The sequence below is a fragment of the Myxocyprinus asiaticus genome, chromosome 2 (assembly GCF_019703515.2).
Source record: "Myxocyprinus asiaticus isolate MX2 ecotype Aquarium Trade chromosome 2, UBuf_Myxa_2, whole genome shotgun sequence".
In the NCBI taxonomy this organism is placed as follows: domain Eukaryota; kingdom Metazoa; phylum Chordata; class Actinopteri; order Cypriniformes; family Catostomidae; genus Myxocyprinus; species Myxocyprinus asiaticus.
In genome coordinates, this window is record NC_059345.1 from 8,418,863 (window position 1) to 8,442,574 (window position 23,712).

At 36.1% G+C, this 23,712-nt stretch overlaps 1 protein-coding gene across 2 annotated transcripts; it reads right to left on the minus strand.

Annotated features, from left to right (window-relative positions):
* Positions 1-1,120: 1,120 nt before the first annotated feature.
* LOC127415023 (two pore channel protein 2-like) lies at positions 1,121-21,839 on the minus strand. 2 transcript variants are annotated; one of them, XM_051653490.1, is made up of 25 exons: positions 21,626-21,839; positions 18,813-18,865; positions 18,649-18,725; positions 16,831-17,008; positions 15,780-15,896; positions 15,179-15,285; positions 14,920-14,992; positions 14,409-14,508; positions 14,042-14,107; positions 13,602-13,666; positions 12,279-12,388; positions 12,097-12,178; positions 11,927-12,013; positions 10,128-10,247; positions 9,473-9,532; positions 9,092-9,220; positions 8,941-8,990; positions 8,699-8,798; positions 6,621-6,692; positions 6,451-6,524; positions 5,975-6,074; positions 5,384-5,466; positions 5,188-5,269; positions 4,893-4,984; positions 1,121-2,119 (listed from the first exon to the last, which is right to left on the minus strand). In XM_051653490.1, the coding sequence occupies exons 1-25, from the start codon at positions 21,750-21,752 to the stop codon at positions 2,041-2,043; spliced, it is 2,283 nt and encodes a 760-aa protein (XP_051509450.1). In that variant the 5' UTR covers positions 21,753-21,839; the 3' UTR covers positions 1,121-2,040. The 2 variants fall into 2 exon arrangements, 1 of the variants encoding a protein (XP_051509450.1); XR_007892893.1 differs by lacking the exons at positions 1,121-2,119; positions 4,893-4,984 and having other exon boundaries at positions 5,923-6,074.
* Positions 21,840-23,712: the final 1,873 nt, after the last annotated feature.

The window sequence follows — 23,712 nt, forward strand, 5'->3', positions numbered from 1 at the left end:
TTGACTTTTGATTTCAGACTTTGGTATCTAGGCAAATCTGAGCACAGTATGTGACATTGTTGAGATCTCTTCCGAAACTCTAGTGAAATTCAGATTTGCTCTCCATTTAATCTTATTGCTTTCTAGAAGAAACAATTACCAGTAATATATTTAAGAAATCTCATTTGTTCTTGTAAGCAACCAATTGGCCCGGTTGCTAGGGAGGGTAGAGTTGCATGGGGTAACCTCCTCGTGGTCGTGATTAAGTGGTTCTTGCTCTCAATGGGGCACGCAGTAAGTTGTGCGTGGATCGCGGAGTAGCATGAGCCTCCACATGCTGTGAGTCTCCGCGGTGTCATGCACAGCGAGCCACTTGATAAGATGCGAGGACTGACTCTATCAGAAGCGGAGGCAACTGAGACTTGTCCTCCGCCACCTGGATTGAGGTGAGTAACCGCACCACCACGAGGACCTACTAAGTAATGGGAATAGGGCATTCCATACTGGGAGAAAAAGACGATAAAAAAAAAAAAAAAAGGAAATCTCATTTGTGATTGTTTTCTTGGCAAAGCCATTTTCTTGTTGCAAAAAATACAATTCAAAAAAGGCCTGGCTTTCAGGAATTCCATATCAAATCATTTGAGACTGGTGAATGATCAAATTTATAATTTGCATCGATTTCTGTTAATTCACAATTAGTTCACAGCAGTTAATTTTCAGTTAATTTATAACTATATGGTTTGGTTTTAACAGAGGTCATTAGTAAAATCCTATTTAGCATTTAGTAACGGAGCTTAACAAAATACATGTTATACCTCATTATAACGTGAAGTAGTGGGAGACCCCCTCACTAAAGCTACAAACCTAAAGGAGAAGTAAATAAACAGTGGAAGGGGAACTCTGTGTATATGTTAGGAAGATTGGGGGAATGGCTGTGTGTGTGCGGATGGGGAAGAGGAGGTAGCCTTGTTACTTTGATGTGTGTTTAACACAAGGTCAGAAAGACCACAACATTTGGATTGAGAAAAACATTCCCTGTGTGAGAGGGTTTGTTTGTATATTTAGCTCTAAATCAACTGTTGAAAGAGTGTGTGTTCATCTTGAAATTATCTGAACTTTCCTGTAGACTGAGGAACACCGTAGGATCACCTGGGATTTTTCCCAACTAGGCTACAGGGTAATGGGATAGTTATGTAAGAACTAAAGTACAATATATGTCTGTGTGCTTTTATGGTAATATGTTATGTCATCTATAGTTTGTCTGATGTAAAGCATGCTCCAGAAAACTAAAACCTAAAAACATGATTTGCCTGTAGACAAATTACAGAGCCCATGTAACACGTACTCAAAAAGAAAGAAAACGCAGTGGTCTAACTCAACCTTTTTTTTTTTTTTTTTGGCAAATTTTATGTAAAAATGTACAGCAAAACCTGTTGATAACTAAACTACAACTTTGTAAATATAGCTACTGTGCCACTATGCTCCCTGCTGAGAGTTACAACAATAACCAAGGTCAATGAAATGTAAATGGCATATTCAAATTCCAGAAAAATACACAGTAAATTGTAAATAAAAGCAGATATGGCACACAGTCAAAACTAGAATCTAGGACTTAATAAAACAGCTAAAACAATATTGCATTTAACACAATCCCTTTGTTTTCAATGGTTTTAAAATAATTCATTTCTGCATTTTTCAGACTGTAACAGGCTCACCAAAATAAATTAAGGAACATACGGTATCATTATTGTATTACGAAAATGTGATTGCTTTCTCACAAAACAAAAAATATTCGTACTGATAGTGCTAACTGAATACTAATGTCTTGAGCATAAAACAAGATCTCTGAAGTTCCACATGTATCCTTTCCCAGGCAAACCTGAAGCACCACAGAGCCCATAATGGAAAACAGGTCCTCAGAAATTGATGGATATGTAAACATGAGGCCTACACAGACGTGATGGAGTCCTGGAGGATTCTGGGTGTGTTTTGGTGCAATTATGTCCTTGTATGTATAAAAGGCATCACATGAGATGAAAATTAGGGTGTATGTGCTGAGGGTCACCAGCCGAGGTGGAGATGAGGGTGTTGTTGGAGTTTAGCTAGTAATTCTTCTTCTGTCGGCTCTTGGACATGCTCTCTGAAAAGAGGATAGAACAATTCTGAGATTACAGACATTGTTTTACAGGGAGAAGTAAGATAGATAACATAATGCTAAAGATATGCTGTTTCAAAATCACAACATGATTTACTCAAGTACGAAATGTTCCTGGAATAACATTCCTATCAATCAAATTTCTGGCTTAGGTCTAGGTTTGGAGTTAGGGTTTGGCTAGGCCGTCTGATCACAGTTATTGATCTAATATTGATGTCATTCAGTTGAACTCCGAGTCTGAGTGTCACTGAGCCGCACTGTTGACGTCAACCAAGGTTATAATAGTTTTACATTTTTTAATTCTATTTCGTTTGAAATTTTTCACTCCAATTTAGTTTAGTTTTCATTTAGTTTGTTAGTTCTTTGTTAGATTTAGTTTAGTTTTTAAATATTTTATAGTTTAGTTTTAGTTCATTACATTTATTTTTTATTTTAGTTTTAGTTTTTATATCAAGTTATACATATAGAATTGGGAAAACAGGCATTTGTACAACGTGGGTCATATAGCTGGACACCCAAATGTACAGTTTGTAAATAATCCTTAAAAATCATTACTGATATTACAGTAGAAGAAAACACATAACTCCATTTTAAGAATGCTTCTTTTTTACCGAACTTTAACCACAAAGTCCTCTTTAGTGCATTTGACATGAGAAAGTAAGTCTTGTCGCAACTCTGAAAATTGAATATCAAACAAAACTCTATAGCAATTCTAAATGAAACGTAAAACAAATCACTGACTGACGATGTAAGACAGAATGAGAGAAAAGACTGTGTGTGTGTGGAAGAGAGAGAGGGATTCAGAATAAATTACTGGATATTGTACCTTTTCTCTTTGTTTTAACATCATGCATTGGCAACACAATGAACAGTCATTCCAATAAAGGTTCAAATGTGTCATAATTGAAGTCCCAGACACGGCTAGTGCGTTTACTATAGGGTGACCAGATTTTGAAAAAAATCTCAGACTGGGACACCTGGGGGGTTCGAGATACATGCATATATATATATATATATATATATATATATATATATATATATATATATACTGTACATATACATCTTTCTTTACATCTAAACTGCATCTTGTTTCATTTTGGAAAAATAATAAACGCATTTTACACTCCGTTCTCGTCAGAAAGATTTCTGTCTTTCTTAGCGGTGTATAGTAAACAGACACGCAGATCACGCATTCAGCATGGCTTATGAAACATCGCCTTTGGAAATAAATAAATAAATAAATAAAGGCATCATCGGAGGTTATGCATGTACATATGAACAGATGTTTACATGGAGACAAGAAACACTGCATCGTCACAATCTCGGTAAAGAAAGAAGCAGATTTTATTACCGTCTCTTCAATACCACAACACACAGCAACAAGTGAATGATTTACTTACTCTTTTACTATAAATTCTGACGTTTGAAAATTATCCAACATTGGCACATTATTCTGCTGTACATCCTGTGGTTGTGTGATAGTTTATAAACTTATATCACTAAATTCTAGTATTATTATCCTTCTAGTTATTTACATTGCGGTCAATGACAGCGGAACTTTGTCACATTCACCAGAAATACACCCGCTGTTAACATCCGTTTTGCAAAATAAGGTGGATAAACTGTAGCTAAACTACACAAGGTCTTAGGTAAACATGCATGTCAGTCAATATGTTTATATGTGCTTTTATGATCAAGCTACCGTGCATTTTCGCGTAGTTGAATCGAGCTGCTGTCTTCATCCACCAGTCCAAGTATACTTGACAAAATGCGTAATCAAGTATTTAAAGCAAGGATGTCAGCTGAAAAAGTGTTAAATACACGCAGTGCGTCCCCTTTTGGAGCTAAAATCGCATTATCTAGGTCTGTTAGTCCAACTTCGCAAAAATCAGACTGATGAGATTTCGATAAAATCGAACTTTTAAAGTGCATGTAAACTTACTGACTGTGAACTAGGGCTGGGTATTGCCTGGCACCTCACAGTACGATACATATTGCAATACACGTCACGATTCGATATTTTGCAATACATCACTATATCATAATTTGAGTCGATTACGAATCAATTCCAAATTTCAAATCCAATTCATTTGGGTATATTTCAGCTATATACTGATGTCTGATGAAGAGCATGTAGCTCAAAACATCAAGTTTTTGTCACAGACACCCAACTTTGTGCTTGTTTACATAATATGAATATTGATACATGGCTCTAAAGTATCGATACAATATCATGAAAAAATATTGCGACATATCAATATTTGATTGTATTGATACAGCTATACTGTGGACAAGCTTCACTTATAATGCTCATAAATGTGTGATGGGCAATAATATTATTAAATTTCTGGTTGTTTTTCACCAAAACCTATCAAAAACCTTCTGAAGACTTGGAATATGATGCACAAGCCACATGGACTACTTTTATTATATTTTTGGGTCCTTTTATAACTTTGAAGTGAGTCACTATCCTCTGCCATTGTATTGAAAAGGCAGACTGGTATATTCAATATAATTTTCTACCTTTTGGGTTCCACATAAGAAAGTCACACAGGTTTGGATTGACATGAGGGTGAGTAAATTACAGTATTACAGAATTTGAATTTTCTAAATATCAGAGCTCATGCATACCCACATATGCCCACATACACATAGAAAACATCAAAACACAAAGCAAAATGAAATAATAAAATCGCCGTTGCTCAAGAGCTTATCAAAGTCCAGACAGCACAAGTCGTCAAAGAAACAAAAATCCAACCTGAACATCAGCTGCACCGTGCTTTGGTAGACGATCCTCTCCACTTCCCCAACAGACAACGCATTACTGCGGTCCCATTTATATGTGAAGTTCTGAACACAGGACAAAGCAACAAGGTTAACTAGTACGCTTAGCAACAGATTTAATTTAATAATTTTATAAATATTTCAGTTGTTCATCAGACTAATAAAAAAGACATCTAAGAGACCATTATGTATAACAGAAGTGTGTTTATTCTAGTAATGTTTTTTACCAACAAATATTTAATTGTCTGAATAAAAAACCTTCATCATACCTCCAAAATAAGGGCCACAAACAAGTTGACCCACATGACTGACGATGTTAACCACCAAGCCACAAAGTACACCAAAGACCACCTGAGATGGGAATATTATGGTTACAATATAATGAAACACTTCCTGGCCAAAGCAAACTAAATTGTTAAATTGAGACAGAGAGGTGTTTGTGTTTTGTTGGAGCTGCTAGCTTACTCTGTAGTGTATCTGGTGTACGCATCTGTGAAAACATGCCAGTTATTCACCACCATGATGTTATAAAGCAGGACCAAAGAGGCCTAGAAGAAAATGGGAACGTGATAGGAAGTAAACACAAAAATATGAGAAGAGCAAGACATTGATTTCTATTCTTTATCCTTTTTAAAAAATGGCGTTCCTGTTCGGCAAGCCCATAAGAACTTCTCAGTGTAGCCAGGTATCTTGTGTAGCCAGACTTTTGGCTATCCGCATAAAGTCTGGTCCACATTGCACAAAAAACAATCACTTACACAGTAAGAAACTGTCTGACTGGCATGCAAAGTGACCAAAGACAGTTTCGTTTTTTTTTTTTTTTTTTGCTTTTGCCATTTAGGGACGGGTGAATCTGAAATATATTTGTTTTCACTTTGTTACCAGGAAGACTAATTAAATCCTATGCATTTTAACTCCCGGAAATTGTGTAGAAGACTCAAGCTTGCAATTTGGAAAAGCTTTTGCCATTTTTGTGTGTAATATGCATCAGATGATCCATGAACCTGATAAGTTGAGGTGCCGTCTGGGGCTCAAACTTTTCTTTCTGCAACTTACAGCAAAATCATCAAAGTTGTTTGGCCAGTACTCCAGTTGTTCGAAAGAGCCACAATCCATGGTAAAGGCACCTGTGACATTCTCCAAGCTGGAGTTCTCACTGAGAGAGCACAGATTGAGAAGAGGTTCACATTCATTAGAGAATCATCAGAAAATACTTAAGCAACATAATAGGCAGAATGTTAGCCTCAGTTCCCGTTCACATTCATTGAAAGTGAATGGTGACTGAGGCTAACATTCTGCCTAACGTCTGCTTTTGTGTTCCACGGAGGGGAAAAAAGTCATACAGATTTGGAACAACATGAGGGTGAGTAAATGATGACAGAATTTAAATTTTGGGTTGAACTATCCCTTTAAGTGTTATCTTGTTACTCATTACTATCCACAATACTGTATGCAACACTTTAACTACATATGTATTGAAAAAGACATCAAAAATGATGTTTCCTGTTAAACTAGATGGTAAACAACAATACCTCATATTTGTTGGGGCGGTTATAGCTCCCTGGAAAAGCCAGATACCAAGAACTGCATACACATAGTATACCACCTGTGTCAAAGAGGACATGCAGATATGAGGGGAATGACCTCACAATCAATAATAATGGCCCACTGGTTACATTGAAAAGGGAGTCTGTTCTCTCACCAATAGAATACCAGCAAATGCCCGTAAATTCTTCACCATGTCTACAAGAGTGCTGGCCATCACAGCCATCAACTAAAGGAAAAACAAATTGAAATTGTTTCATAGACATTAAAGGGATAGTTCACCCAAAAATGAATATTCCCTCATCATTTACTCACCCTCATGCCATCCCAGATGTGTATGACTTTCTTTCTTCTGCTGAACACAAACGAAGATTTTTAGAAGAATATTCAGCTCTGTAGGTCCATACAATGCAAGTGAATGGTGACGAGAACTTTGAAGCTCCAAAAAGTACATAAAGGCAGCATAAAAGTAATCCATAAGACTCCAGTGATTTAATCCATGTCTGTTTCTCAATATGCGTTCTTTTGCATTCTAACGTTCTCATGGACTCGTTTGACGTCATCATCCATTGTCGAAGTTCAATTCCAAACTCAAGATTGCAAGTACAGAGAATGCATAAAATTACCCCAAAATGTGTTCCTGATCAGGCCAAATATCGGAGCTGCATCAGATGCTACGGTGTCAGACAAAGAACATTTATCGTTGTGTTTTACCCACTGATATATCAGTAGTTTTACCTCAAGAGTTTCCTGCTGTAAGCTCACGAAAGTTTGACGGCTCGTTAGAGTCGTAATACTCAGTCAACATTTGTTGTTTTGTAGGGCACCATTTTAATATCGTAAGAAACACATGAAGGAGGCGAGTGTTTACAGACTTTATTCTTTTAACGTGTTATTAGTCCTGCAAAACCTCACTGGTGTAATGATAATAATGTGGTCACTGGTGTCATAATGCCAGTAGTTCTCTCACTGCCTTCAAATGTGCTGTGACGGTTAAATGCGCAACAGGAAGATTGCAGCGCATCTCAATTTTCACAATAGATGCGCTCTATGTCCTCCTGTCCTTCCCATGTTCGTTCTTCCAATGTGGCTTGACAAGACAAGCCGTTCTTTGTGTTCTTAGAATTGAGAAACACCCCATGTCTTCTTAAGCGATCTAAACGGTTTTGAATGAAAACAGATCAAAATGTATACGTCCTTTTTCACTATAAATCTTGACATCAGCAGTCTCTTTGGCGATCATGATTTCAAGCTCGATTACACTTCCTAGCGCCATCTAGCGCTCTGTGCATGTGTAAAGCACTAGTTAGTGTAATCAAGCTTGAAATCATGATGTACAGTGAAAAAGGAGTAATATTTTGGTCTGTTCTCACCCAAAACCAACTGGATCGCTTCAGAAGACATGGATTAAACCATTGGAGTTGTATGGATTACTTATATTTTACCTTTATGTGCTTTTAGGAGCTTCAGAATTTTGGTACCCATCCAATTGCATTGTCTGGACCAACAGAGCTGATATAGTCTATTAAAAATCTTTGTTTGTGTTCAGCAGAAGAAAGAAAGTATTAGACATCTGGGATTGCATGAGGGTGAGTAAATGATGAGAGAATTTTCATTTTTGGGTGAACTATCCCTTTAAGACTTCAGTTCCAGGGTGTTCTGCGTGATTGCTAGATTGTTGCTTACTGAAAAGTCAAAAGAGCCCAAAAGAGCCAATCACCTACTATATTTGTTTATTCAAGAGCACACATGTGTATTAGCTGGACCAGCCTGATAAATAGTGTTTTGTTGCTAGAACTGACCAAAAGAAGCACGACTTATGATGCCATTGTTAATATATTGTTTCATAATTTGAAATATGTTATTTAAACCTAATCTTGACCAACACTTTTGGAGATTTCGGTCTTTCCCCATTAAAGTAGATAGTCTGTGCTTGCATACAAGTTAATATAGGTTACGAATATGACCGCTGAGTGATGTGACTTGCCTTAAAGGGACTTTGGTATCATTCATGTTCATAGTGCAAATAACGCAGGATAAGTTATGCACCGCCGTTTAATACTTATCATTAGGGGTATGTTCAAATCACTAACTCTGAGTACAAACAATATTAATAGTGATGATTGCCTTAGAAACCTCCATTACAGTATATATACAGTACTGTAGTAGCGTCTCTATGTGTGCATTCCTTAACAAGGTCTAAAAATTCTCTCATGTATGAACCCAGTTGCCAACCTTGATTTCTCGAATTATCCTGAGGAAGCGGAAAACAATCAACATGTTGACCAATCGAACCATCTCCCACAAAGACATCACATGCTGTGGAACCGGATCCCTGTGTGGGCAGAAAAATCATATTTAACATCATCTGACACCAAAGCATTTAGACAACAGCATGGGAGATGTGTTTCTTTGAGTTGTATCAATTGTACAATAAATCCATTTTTATGCATATAACATAAATTCCACACACTCACACTTTAGAGTCGGGAATTCTGTATGTGATGAATGTGGCAATCTGAAGGGACTGTTGAGAATAAAAGAACAAAAAACTGTTGCTTGAGCATCTGAGCACAAACTTTTAAAAATGATGTTAAATATAATTAAATCTCATATAAGATGTCTTACCAGCAGGAGAACAGTGAGGAATCCATCAAATATATTACTAGTATAAGACAGATAACCTTTCCAACCAAAAGCCACTATTTTCAGTAACATCTCTATTAAATAGTAGATAATGAAAGCACAGTTGATGATCTAAAAGACAGAAAAGATACAGGTATTTGCATTTATACTTCAGCTATATATGGTAATCTACACTCAATATACGAAAAACACAAAATATTGTGTAAAATGTAGCATAAAAAATATTTATAATTACACAAAAGAAAGCACAAGTCTTTCATTAAACTCAGAATTTTTCTTTACGGTTTAGTTTCCCTTAAAAAGCCAATATGAAACTGTTCTCTTTCTGCAGTGATTCATGTATTCAATGCATTAGACTGTCACCTCTATGTAGTAGTTATCTCTCTCTGATGAGGATTTCTCTGAATCCAGAACCAAGATGGTCTGCAGAAAGAATTCAACAGATATTAGATATGCACCAGAACAATCACTCAGTATACTGTGTCAGGTGGATAGCAAAAATTCTAGTCAAGTGTTAATCATATACTGTCCACAAGGTGGCACCCTTTCACAAATAAACAGAAAGTTCCATGTCCGGTTACATGTTGTCCCACAAGTGGTTCCCACCCCTTTTGTCAAAGGAAACCCTAAGACCCCAGTTATTTACTTTTAGTACTCCCGAAGATTTCAAGTAAGTTTCTTATATTTCAATTAATAAAATTAATACACAATATAATGATTATATTTTAGTAAATAAGGTCAGAATAAATTGTCATGTTTTGATTTTACACATGTTTTGAAATGATCATTTTTTTATTTATTTTAATTTGGTTTTGGCATTTGTATCACTATCGTAAAACACCCCTGCAGTTACAACGTGAACCCCTAGAGGTCAGCGAACCTCCTGTTGGAAAAACCCTGTTTAATCCTCCGAACTCTGTAAGGATGGAGGGTTAGAAATAATCTATTTATGTTGATAGGGTTGTACGTGTAAGATGGTGTATGTGGTGGGTAAGTAAAAGAAAATCCGGTTTCTCACACAGATGCCCAAGACATTAGCCAAAGTGACAACATTTCCAAACACAGTAATATAGTAGTGACTGAAGATATACTGGATTTGCTGCATGACTGAAGATATGTACTCTGGCTTTGGCGGATGCTGTGGGAAAAAACACAAAATTAGACACAACACTTGAGTTTCTATGCACCACAGCAGCTGGCACAGGAAACGAATGACTCTAATTTTCCTGGTAACTGATTTGCACAAATAATTCAAATGAAGTGACTTCACTTACAATAAAAGTGCCATACTTTACTCCAAAATCAAAAGCAAGAAATGAGAAATTAAGTTTTGCTTAAAGAAAATGAAGCCTATTTTAGGACCATTGAGATCCTTTGCATCGTGATAATTGCATTATTTTTTATGACAATTAAGCACATTTTCAACCTAAACTCTCTTTGCTGTAAATCTGTAATACAAAAAAACTATTTCATCTATTTGTAATGCAAAAATAATAATAATGATAATAATAATAATAAAGCTGTCAATGTTAACACGTTAATGCGTGCTATTAATTTAAAAAGTTTACATTTTTCTTAATTGCGATTTACGCATTTTAAGTTTCATTGTTTTAAAGGTATAGTTCAACTAAAAATCAAAATTCTCTCATCATTTACTCACCCTCATGCCATCCCAGATGTGTATGACTTTCTTTCTTCTGCTGAACACAAACACAGATTTTTACAAGAATATTTCATCTCTGTAGGTCCTCACAATGCAAGTGAATGGTTGCCAAAATTTTGAAGCTCCAAAAAGCACATAAAGGCAGCATAAAAGTAATCCATAAGACTCTAGTGGTTAAATCCACGTCTTTAGAAGCAATATGATTCTAATTTAAGTTAGAATTATTTAAGTCCTTTTTTGCTATATATTCTCCGACCCTGCCCAGTAGGTGGCGATATGCACAAATGTGAATCGCTAAAAACACAAGAAGAAGAATGTGAAAGTGGAGATTGATAGTAATAAAAGACTTCAATTTTTATTTGTTTCTCACCCACACCTATCATATCGCTTCTGAAGACATGGATTTAACCACTGGAGTCTTATGGGTTACTTTTATGCTGTCTTTATGTGCTTTTTGGAGCTTCAAAGTTTTGTTCACCATTCACTTGCATTGTGAGGAACTACAGAGCTGAAATATTCTTCTAAAAATTCAAAACTTCGTGTTTGTGTTCAGCAGAAGAAAGAAAGTCATACACATCTGGGATGGTATAAGGGTGAGTAGATGATGAGAGAATTTTCAGATGAGACAATTTTCATTGTTGGTTGAACTGTTCCTTTAATAAAGTATAAACCAGCATAAACATTGGTTGGAAAGGCGGAATCTTTGTGGTGTGTCCGCCCGGAGTCGTTTCATTGTGGCACACACCACACATGTATTCACATGTATCTTATTTAAATTGTTAAGTTTTTAAATATAATGGTGGTATTTGTTGTTCTGCTTTTAATTTATGCTGATTTAAATAAATAAAAATCATTGTATCACATTAGAGAGTAAGACAGTAAGAATGAGAAGCACCATTAAGAATAATGGGAATTACAAAAATAAAAAATAAAGGTCTGGATACATTATTGTAATTAGAATTTATTAGGAAATTTTGGTTTTTATTAAATGCAGTTTGATATATATTTTCTTTATAATAAACAAATTACTTCACTAACAAAAAAGTACCAAAAAAGTAGATTGGTATTACTGTTTTTTGTTTTCATTAAAATTCAGACTTTGATGTAAACTGATCCACATGTTTTTTTGTGATTCAGAGAGAAAAGAGGCAAACCTCTTTGAGAAAGTCCTTGTCCAGCTCACTGAAGAGCCTCTGGAAGGCCTTGCCGTCGATGAAGCCGTCTGGGAACCGTTGAGCAGCCTGAGAGAGACAAAAACACTGGTCAAACAAACACTCACAGCATACACTGCTACTTTAATAAACTATCCTAAATATCTCTTTACCTTAATGATAGCTTGTCTGTGATATGACTTCATGTGAACTCTACCCATGACCTGCAGAAAGGTGTTTACTGCCACTCGCTCCCTGAACAGCAACAGGAGAAGTAAAGTCAAAGGTGAAAAACCCCACATAATAAACGTGAGTGAATATTTGCACTAAACAGGGTGAATGAGTGAAATCTTACACATGGCCTTCAGACTGACTACTGGTGTGTCCTCGTCCTGGACAGCACAGCACCTCAAAAGCAGCACGGATACCCAGATGCCTCCGAATTATAGATGTCTGAACTGACATCTAAACAGATTGACAGAGATACCATAATTAATTAAAGTTGTGACCTAATTTACTCACTCTCCTGCCGTTCTAAAACCCATATTACTTTCTTTCTTCCATGGAACACAAGACATTTAGCAGAATGTTCATAAAGGACCAAACAGCATCATAAAAGTAGTCCATATGACTCTTGCACTATATTCCAGAAAGCCATATGATCGCTTGTGAGGAACAAACTTAAATTTAAACCGGTGTTGCTCTCAAAAATCATTTGTGGAAATTCAAACTTTACATGCAAAAGACCTATCGCAAATTAGATTTTGGGGCTACAGTAAAGGGGAAGATTTTCAGTGAATAATGACTGAAATAATGGTCTGTTCATCACACAAAGATTGTATAGCTTCAGAAGACTTGGAATATGGTGTACAAGTCATATGGACTACTTTTGGGGTAACTGAATGGTGTTTTTTTTGTTGTTGTTGTTGTGATTTTTAACACTTGACAGCCCCTGGTCACTGTGTGCCTATATGCCAGCAGCCATATCACCCTGCAGCTCTTGCCTGGTTGCCCACTAAAGCTAAGCAGGGTTGAGCCTGGCCAGTATCTGGATGGGAGACCTCTTGGGGAAAACCAAGGTTGCTGCTGGAAGTGGTATTAGAGAGGCTAGCAGAGGGTGCTCACCCTGTGGTCTGTGTGGGTCCTAATGCCCCAGTATAGTGACGGGGACACTATACTGTAAAAAAGCACTGTCTTTTGGATGAGATGTTAAACTGAGGTCCTGACTCTCTGTGGTCATTCAAAATCCCAGGGCACTTCTTGTAAAGAGTAGGGGTATAACCCTGGCCAAATTCCCCCCATTGGCCCCTGTCTATCATGGCCTCCAAATAATCTCCATCCCTGAATTGGCTATATCACTCTACTCTCCTCTCCACTGATAGCTGGTGTGTGGTGGGTGTTCTGGTGGATGCTGCACACTGGTGGTGGTTGAGGAGATTCCCCCTATACTATGTAAAGTGCTTTGAGTGCCTAGAAAAGCACTATATAAATGTAAGGAATTATTATTATTATTATTATTGTATGGGAAAGGGCAATGTGAACATTCTTCAAAATTTCTCTTTTTGTGTTCGACAGAAGGAAGAAAAATATGAGAATGAGTAGATGACAAAATGTTTTTTTTTTTATTTTTGATAGAACTATTCCTTTATCAGACAAGTGTCAAATATATGTCACTCACCAAAAGATATCCTCTGAACTGGTTATAAATAATAGCAGTCATTAAATTCATCAGTAAATAAGTTCCTAAAAGAAACAAAAGCAAATGAATGTGTTTACCTCAGGTGTAAAATTCTGAATGCATGGATTATATAATGCAATCTGTATAGTGGGTGAATCAAGAACACAATATGTCTGGATCATGTTTCACCCCAACATCAAAAGAAAAACATAAGAAAATACATCAATGCGTAAATGCATTAAGAAAATGAAGCCTATTTTTGACCATTAACATTTTCTGCATCATGACAACTGCACTGTTTTTATGAAATTAATTTATGGAATTTATGCTGATGTAAATAAAAATAATCCTTGTATTACAGTGATGAGAATACCATTAAGAATAATGGAGTAATGAAAATTCTTTATGCAAAAATCTAATTTGAGTGCTCTAAAACTTACCAAACACACTAAAGAGAATGAAAAATATTGAATAGCCGCGGTTCAGAGAGTACGCTGGAATCATGACTGTTGAGAGGGGGACATTAAAAGAGAGGTGATAGCTCATCATGCGGCTTCATGTTTAATATACATACAGATACTTGTGAAACTTTAACAGGCCATTCTCACAAGCCACAAGACATCATGTCATGTGATTAAACCAAATGTCTCACAGTGTCTACAGCAACGAGCCTGAGGTGACAGAACATTTGACACAGCCGTGCTAAAATGTCATACATATCGTTACTGACTCATTCAGAGACTCACACCTCCTAAGGAACTTTAAAGCAGTTATAGTTGTAATGATCAAAGGCAAACCAAGATGTACCATCAGGGTTGTTGGCTGTGGTGAGCAGCACTAGCAGAGAGGACAAGGCCTGTGGCAGGTTTTTGAAATATGTTTTCCATTCTCCATTCTTCTTAGGGTCCTACAAAAACATACAGTTTCAATTGGTTAGGAATAGAGACTTTAAAATTACTTCTATTAAAGGGATAGTTAAATCAAAAATCAAAACTCTGTAATCATTTACTCACTTTTATGTTGTTCCAAACTTGTTTGATTTTCTTTCTTCTGTGGAACACAAAAGGAGATGTTAGGCAGAATGTTAGTCTCAGTCACCATTCGCTTTCATTGTGTGTGGGAGAAAAAAAAATCCATTGAAAGTGAATGTTGACTGAGACTGTCTTTATGCCTATGATCTACTTTTGAGTTCTGCGGAAGAAAGAAAGTCATAGTGGTTTGGAACAACATAATGATGAAAAAGTAATGAAAGAATTTTAATTTTGGGGTGAACTATCCCGTATCAGAACACAAAAATGATAAGCATATGAGCACTTGCATCTGATTCAGCAAAGATCAGCATTCCAGTCATGGTGAATAAGCAAAGGTGTAGCGCAAGAAGTAGGATAACACTGAAACAGAAACAGAGAAAGAAAGAGAATGCTTTGAGTCAATGTTTATTTCATAACCCTTCATATTACAATCTCATAATGAGACCGCACACATTGAGAAGAGAAAAATGTTGCCTACAGTATATATGGAATTCACTGGAGTAATTTTAAGGAGAAAAACACTTCTTACAGGAATGAGGATATTACCTTGCTATCTCTGGAAGAGTTCTTTTGACACATTTTAGAGTTTTCTTCATGAGAGAGGAGTTTTGCAAGAGGAAAAATGGGCGAATCAGTCGTCTGACTCTTAAACTCTGTGGATCAAAATGACAAGATTGCAACTAGTGATGCTGGTACTGAATGCTGACTGATTCAATTCATATCTCAAAGGTTGAGCAGTTCATTGACTGACAGTTTTCAGATCCTGACAGACAATACAGTATTTTTAGCTTTTGTTAAATTTAGTTGCATAACTCTAAATGGGTCAAATCATGAAAAATCTCATTTTCCTTCCTTTTTTTAAATAAGAGCTTATTGTTCAAGTTTATTTTTTACTTCAGCAACTCTTGAAGTATATTATAAAACAGTTTAGAAGGTATTAAGTCTTAAAGGTACAGTAGCAAAAAAAAAAAAAAAAAAAAAAAAAAGCCTTAACCTACATTATTAGTAGACCTAGTAATAAATAGTAGTAAAAAAATAATAAAAATGCTAATATATATATAAATTGGCATCACAGAGAAATGTACTGGTTATTGGTTTTGTCAATATTCCAACAGGTTTGTAATACAGTTACGTATCATTAACTCACCTCATTGCACATCATGCTAACACTCAACATCCAATCAATAACTGATGCTGCAATGACTATTACATAGCCAATCAGCCATTTATTCATCTGAAACTCCTCCCATCCTATCAGATAGCTCTGCAGAACAAAATAGAGGCCTTATATTACAAAAAGATATAAAGCAACACAATATTTGTTTATGCCACATTACCAAATTAGTTTTAGCAGTAACTATAGTATATATTTGAGGGTAACACATTAGTCAAAATAACATAATAAAATAATAATAATTTCAGAACTTCTACGCTGAAAAAAAATGCATTGAATTTACACGATTTAATCATGTATATCTGTTCCACATGAATCAATTAAGTTGCATCAACATATTTTTTTTCTCTTTGTTTAACTGTTTATTTCTTTGTCAGGAAACATAATTAGTTCACGTAATTTCAACATAATGGAATAAAATCGCCCAATTAAGTAGCCTCAAAGTGATTTTATATTTGTCCCTAACATGATTAATTTCCTTAGTTTTACATACTATGTTTGTGTCACATTACTGATTTATGTTGTAAGGTTATGCTAGTTGGCTAACTTTTAGCTAGCAAAAGCATACATTAACATGCTAAATGGTAAGTAGTAATTGCTCCTTGAGTAAAGCAACATACAGCATGTTGTTTGTGTACCCGTCTTCAACCTAAGGAAAAGCTCCACTTTTCACAGTGGTGACCCAGCGTAACAAAATCCTAAAATAACAACATTAAACACTATTAAGTCACCCCCTTTTCTAACTTATCTTGCTCAAAAATGCATAAAATAACACTTAATTTCAAAAATTTTACTCCGAAGCAAAGCATTCTGAGAACTACAAATTCCCTGCCCTCATCCAGTTGCCCATGTTGTTGAACATACTTGATTAGCTCACATTCACCCTACATAATGTACTCTAGTAGAGTGCACATTTTAAAGAATTACTTTCATCGAAAGCAAAGAAAGCAAGTTTAGAAGAGATCACAAATAATATGATTTAGTAAATCGGACAACCTGCGTTTTCCTATGTTTTTCAGTGTACCTTCACTGTGACGTCTAGGATGAAGACACAAAGGCAGACCATCTCGATACCCTCCGTCAGTCCACATGGCGGCTGCCAGGGCTGGGGTTTGAAACGTATGTCCGAGGTGTAGGTCAGAGAGGAGGGTCTCTCAATGAAGGCCAGAGCCAGCACAATGGCAATGGTGAACCCCAGACCCCTTTGAGAGAGAGGTGGTGTGTGAAAGCACAGTTTAAATGACAAATCTGTGTTTGGCTCAAGTAGGCAAAGAGGAACATGTACAGTTAACCAAACATGCAGCTACAGGTCTTTCTTATTATGTTTTGGGTTTAATACAAGTTAAGCTCTATCAACAACATCTGGGGTATGCTGTCACTTACCCCGGAAAAAACAAAAATTCTCCTATTTGTAAAACAAACAGAAAATAGAGTAATGCACTTACTAGTCTATAGGACAAAGAACTGCACTGGTATACTTGTTAAAATACATAAATACATAAATGTTAAAATACAGGTTTCAAAAGCCACAAGATTTATAGGAGATTAATATGAGTGAATCGCTTGCTAAACTTGTCTTTTTAATGTTATAGCCAGTTTTTCAACCAGGGTCAGATTGGCCATCGAGAGAGTCGGTACGTTTCCCCGGTGGGCAGCTAGCAGGCTGATGCATATTATGATAAAAAATAAATAACAAAAAAAAATAGCCAATTAAACAAATAAATCTCCTTTAAAATATTATTTTGTTGCTGTATAATTCATTCTACATTTCTAAATGTTTCACACGCCCATATTTGTCACCGGATCAAAGAGGATCGAGAAAGGGGCTGTTTACACTGAATGCGTCCTTGTGCTACAAAAAAGCAAGACGTAGCGCAACGAATAGAACAGAAAAGAACGCAGGTGTACTGAGAGGCATTTTTAAAAATGTAAGATCTTTTTAACTTGTCACGGTGTCTAAAAAAATGCAGCGTTCCTGCACGAGACACTGAACAACAGCGAGACGCGGCACAACGTTTAAAGGCGTCCGTCTAGCGCATGTTTAGGAAAACAATTAAAAAACAGCACGGTCGAATGCAAAAATGTACTTAAGACAAATTTTAAGACTTTTGCACAGTACTGTATATTAGATATCTATGGTGAAACCTATGTTCACTGGGCCGCAAGAATCTTCCCAGTAAAATTTTGTCTCCCAATCTGGCATTGTTTTCAACTCATGTCATGACTCATGTAAAGCCAAGAACTTTTGCATGGCACACTCAAGGATACCAGAAAAGAGACATGACGCAACTATTCGCCCAAAATTAACGGTGCTGTTTTTACATAAAACACATAATTAGAAGTTCATCCTTCAAAGGTTTAGACAACTTTACGCTCAGATAACACAATAATATAAGTAAGAAATACTATAATATTACTATATATATATATATATATATATATATATATATATATATATATATATATATCTGCACATTTCTGCTTTTAAACCCATTATAATGCTTTGATCATACACTTCCATTGTAAGAGCATTACTATATATATTAGATTTTATTTGTGTCTACACATTAAGTCGTGAACATTTTCTGTGGTGACTGACAGCATCTGTGAAATGCAGCTTAACACAGAGCTTTAGTTGTATTAAACACAGAGCATTCCTGTAAGAGTTAATCTAAACAGCTATGTATGAACTGTAAAAGACTAGCCTAAAAACCCTTAAAGCGGAAGTAACATTTTGGTGTTAAAATACTTTCTCCTATCCCAGCTTAATACGTTCGGTGGCACTAGTGGCTCAGAAATTACACACTTCGGCTTTAAAAGCCATCACTTATTGTTTGCTTACCACTGACATATGCTGGAGTAATACCATCGATATAATCGCAAGGATCCAGAGTCAACCCTGTGATTGATGGATCGATACTGTGGAAATGACATTGCAAACATAGGAACATTTTAAAAAAATACTGCATTTAATATACAGTAATAATAAATATTGAGAATTTTTACCTGAATTGCATCCTCAATAAATACAACCGCCTGTTGAATATAGAGGTCTCCATCTAGTAAAAGGAGAAAACATTAACAGAAAACAGCATTTCTTTTGATTGTGCAAAAATACCCCTGAACGGAAACCCTCTTTAATTGCCGTAAAGCTAGACTTTTGCTATCAAGACATTACTGAGATCTGTCTGTCGGTGACAAAAGCACCTGAATCTTTGTGGAATATAAAAAGCTCTGTAATCTAAACAGAACTCCAGTAAAATGTATTATTGCCACAAACATCACTCTCAAACTGAATCAACCGGTCACAGAGCAAAATCTAGGTCACAAGTCACAGGGTCAATCTAAGACTAGATATAATCTGAGTTGAAAAGATATTGTGAATGTCATAATCATGTTCTATGGCTGGCTTCAACTGACAACAACATATGACCCTTTTCCCACCCAGCTTGGGTCTTTAGCAGAATTTTAAGACACTGAATGCATATTTTTTTAATTAAAACTATAACCCACTGAATCCTTCATAGTCTTAAGTGTCACAGGATATCTAGGAGTCCCTTGCCAAACCTGAGCTTCTCAACAGGATATGACCCAGCAAATCCAAACCATGCTTGTGTGACTGATCTCTGTGGAACAATAAAGATCCAAACTTTGACTTTGGAACCACTGGATGAATGCAGCTCAGACGGCAATAAAAGAAGTTACTGAAATGCTATAGCGGAACATTAGTCAGCTTAAAATAAAGGTGAGCCTGACATAATGTTCATAAATGTGTTGCAAAACAAAATCCAAAAAAGTCTGATCATGCTACTTACACACCTCCATTCAAAACATCAACTCTTAGGCGTTCCCATTCCCAAACTGCTTAAAATGTGCAACACAGCACTGGACTGGTATTAACAGAACTTTTCTAACATAAAATGTTCATCCAGATTGAAAAGAGATACAATAAATATCCATTGTACCATATCAAGAGCAAAAACCGATTTCTGCTTTGTTTTACAACGTAATACTGCAGTACTGAACGTATCACCATCTGCCCTTGCTCGACCTCTCCAGTGCAATAATCTCCATTTGTTATTTGATACATGCAACAAAGCAGTAGCAACATTTTGAAGTCAAACTAGATGACCTGCACATTAACTGCTTAAGAAGACAATGGCGTGGGGGGCCTGGGTAGCTCATCAAGTAAAGACGCTGACTACCACACCTGGAATCGCAAATTTGAATCCAGGGGCGTGCTGAGTGACTCCAGTCAGGCTTCCAAAGCAACCAAATCGGCCCGGTTGCTATGGTGGGTAGAGTCACGTTGGGTTAACCTCCTCATGGTTGCCATAATGTGGTTCTCGCTCTCGGTGGGGCATGTGGTGAGTTGTGTGTGGATGCCGCAGAGAATAGCGTGAAGCCTCCACACGCTACGTCTCCGCGGTAACACGCTCAACAAGTCACGTGATAAGATGTGCGGATTGACGGTCTCAGACGTGGAGGCAACTGAGACATCTAACAATCTGCATACAGTATATATAAAGGCTCTACATAGGGGTCTATATACACTACGTTTTTTTAAGATTTACGCATTTCGATTTCATAACAAATTTCCATCAAACTGAATTGAGTAATCTTTACTAAAAATAAATTACATTTTTGAAATTGATTTAAAGGGATAGTTCAACTAAAAATGGAAATTCTCTCATCATTTACTCACTCTCATGCCATCCCAGATGTTCATGACTTTCTTTCTTCTAATGAACACAAACTAAAACTTTTAGCAGAATATTTCAGCTCTGTAGGTCCATACAATGCAAGTGAATGGTGGCCAGAATTTGAAGGTCCAAAAATCGCATAAAGGCAGCATAAAAGTAATCCATATGACTTTAGTGGTTTAATCCATGTCTTCAGAAGCAATATGATAGGTGTGGGTGAGAAACAGATCAATATTTAAGTCCCTTTTTACTATCAATCTCCACTTTCACTTCCACATTCTTCTCCTTTTGTTTTCGGTGATTCATATTATTTGTGCATATCACCACCTACTGGGCAGGGAGGAGAATCATTGTAAAATGGACTTAAATATTGATCTGTTCCTCACCCACGCCTATCATAGCACTTCAGAAGACATGGATTAAACCACAGGAGATCACTTTTATGCTGCCTTTATATGCTTTTTGGACCTTCAAAGTTCTGGCCACCATTCACTTGCATTGTGAGGACCATCAGAGCTGAGATATTCTTCTAAAAATCTTTATTTGTGTACAGGAGAAGAAAGAAAGTCATACACATCTGGGATGGCATGAGGGTGAGTAAATGATGAGAGAATTTTCATTTTTGGGTGAACTATCCTTTAATGATAACACTTTACAATAAGGTATACATTAGTTAATGCATTAGGTATCATGAACTAACAATGAACAACATATTTTTACAGCATTTAATAATATTTGTTAATGTTAAAAATAGGCTAACATTTTTGAGTGAATGTACAGTATGTAGGCTACTGTAGCCTATATAAAACTTTTTTATTTTATTTTATTTTTTATTAAGCAGCTTTCAAAAATCAGCACTAATACGATCAATACAGTATCACATAGAAAGTTTTCTAAACTTTGATGGAAACTTTAACAGAATGGGGTTGCAAAAACTTGATGGCATGAAAAAGAAGTATAAACAGTGACAATAGAAGGGAAAAAACGAAACTACAGGTAGGCTACAACACTCCTAAAGCAAAGTCTGTTAATATGAGTAAAGAAAATGACTTTATACTTTTACAGGCTGCGTCTGGACACAGTTGTGTCAGGTGAGTGTGTGTTTGTTGAACATACCCTCTTCAATGTGACGGGACAGTCGTCTTAATCTTGGCGATTCTTCATGTTGTTGACCACTATCGTGAGATCCATAGTCACATGAACCCCGGTTTATGCTCCCCGCCAGTAACGGCTCACCTTCCATCCAGACAATCTGTACAGAAGTGACGAGAGACAAACTTAAAAGCACGACTGCGGTAAAGTTGTTTTTATATTGCACATTCGTTCTACATTCGGCAGGCAAAGTTAGGGAGTGTCTCTAAAGTGTGAAACGGACAAAGGCCGGTGAAAACAGATTACTCTGTGGCTATAAAAACATGTGTAGCTTTATCCAGATGTAACTTAATATGGTCAAACAAGATAAGTAGAAATATATGATAAAATAATAATAATAATAATAATAATATTTAAAGCCATAAATGGCGTATTCCCTTGGATATGTAATGATGTTATAACCAGGGACTAAAAACTAAATGTTTTTTATTTCGGTTCGTTCTGAGCAAAAACTGTATTTTTTTCGTTCCGGTTCAGAAGTCCCGCAGCCTCCTTTCCAAAAGGTTACCGGTTAGAACAAAATAAAAGAACAGTTAATAAGGTTCTTTTAAAAATGACAGTACTCTGTGCTAATGGTGGGTGAAATACCAATTGCAGTGTTGCCAGATCTTGCAAGAGAAACAAGCAACATGGTCTGGAAAAACAAGCCCAAAATAAGCCACTTGCCTCACCAAAATAAGCAATAATTTTTTTCCTATGTGCTGGATTTATTGGCATAGAAATCATAACAAACAGTTAATTAACAGTTAAGTATAACTTTATTTACTGATCTGCTTCTGAGTCGAAACCCGGCAACATCAAATCTGTATTAATGCATCAATAATTCAGTGAAGACTTAGAAACAACTGAGAAATATACTTTTTACCTCTAATAATGTTTTCTTTGTATCTGGTTTAGCCGTGCATGTATATGTAGTAATTAAACAGTGTTGTTAACAGGGTTGGGAGGGTTACTTCTGAAATGTATTCCACTACAGATTACAGAATACATGCGGTAAAATGTAATTTGTAATGTATTCCATTAGATTACTCAAGGTCAGTAATGTAATCTAAATACTTTGGATTACTTCTTCAGCACTGGTAGATTTTTTCACTTGTTTTGACTATAAAAACTCTGCCAGTACAGTAAGACAAAATACACATGTTAAAAATACATTCTCTGATAAACCTAAATATCTTATGCAGTGTTGTTTCTAAAACAAGATAAATCAAACTGATCTTGTTTTAAGGATTTTTAGATATTTTTACAGGAAAACAGTAAAAACATTATTATCAAGAATATGATTTTTGCCCTAATATCAAAGGTCTTACTAGAAAAAAAGAAATTATGATCTGACATGAATTTTCTTGATAAAAAAAATATGATCATGCCTGGTAACGTGCATGTAAAATAGATAGAAATAGCATTTTAGCTTAGCGTAAAGCTGACAATTTACACAAGCTTTATTTATATTTTTTCTGCTCCAAACTTACTTCAAACTTACTTCTCTGTCTGCTCGAATGAATGTAACACATCATAAGAAAGTGTTTCACCGCTGTTCAAATGCACTTTGGATCGCATCATTTATATGTATAAATGTTTTCCATCTGAAAGGACTAAATATTAAATGAAACAAATGACAATAAAATGCAAATTAATCTCTTCAGTAATCAAAATACTTTTTGAATGTAACTGTATTCTAATTACCAATTATTTAAATTGTAACTGTAGTGGAATACAGTTACTTATATTTTGTATTTTAAATATGCATTCCCGTTACATGTATTCCCTTACTCCCCGACCCTGGTTGTTTAAAAGCTCTTCATTCAGAGAATGTGACATCCACAAGGGACAGTTAGGCAAAGAAATGTGTGATGCACAGGGGCGTAGCTACGCAGTGGCCATGGGTGGCCAGTGCCACCCCTGATTGTAGCTTGGCCACCCCTGTTGTGCAAAGCAATTTTGACAACACTGACAGACAGGTGACTTTTTCGCCACTCTATGATGCAAAAAGTCTGCGCTATTCAGGCTGAACAGCTGCGAACCGCCCACATGGCACAAACCTCTGTGTG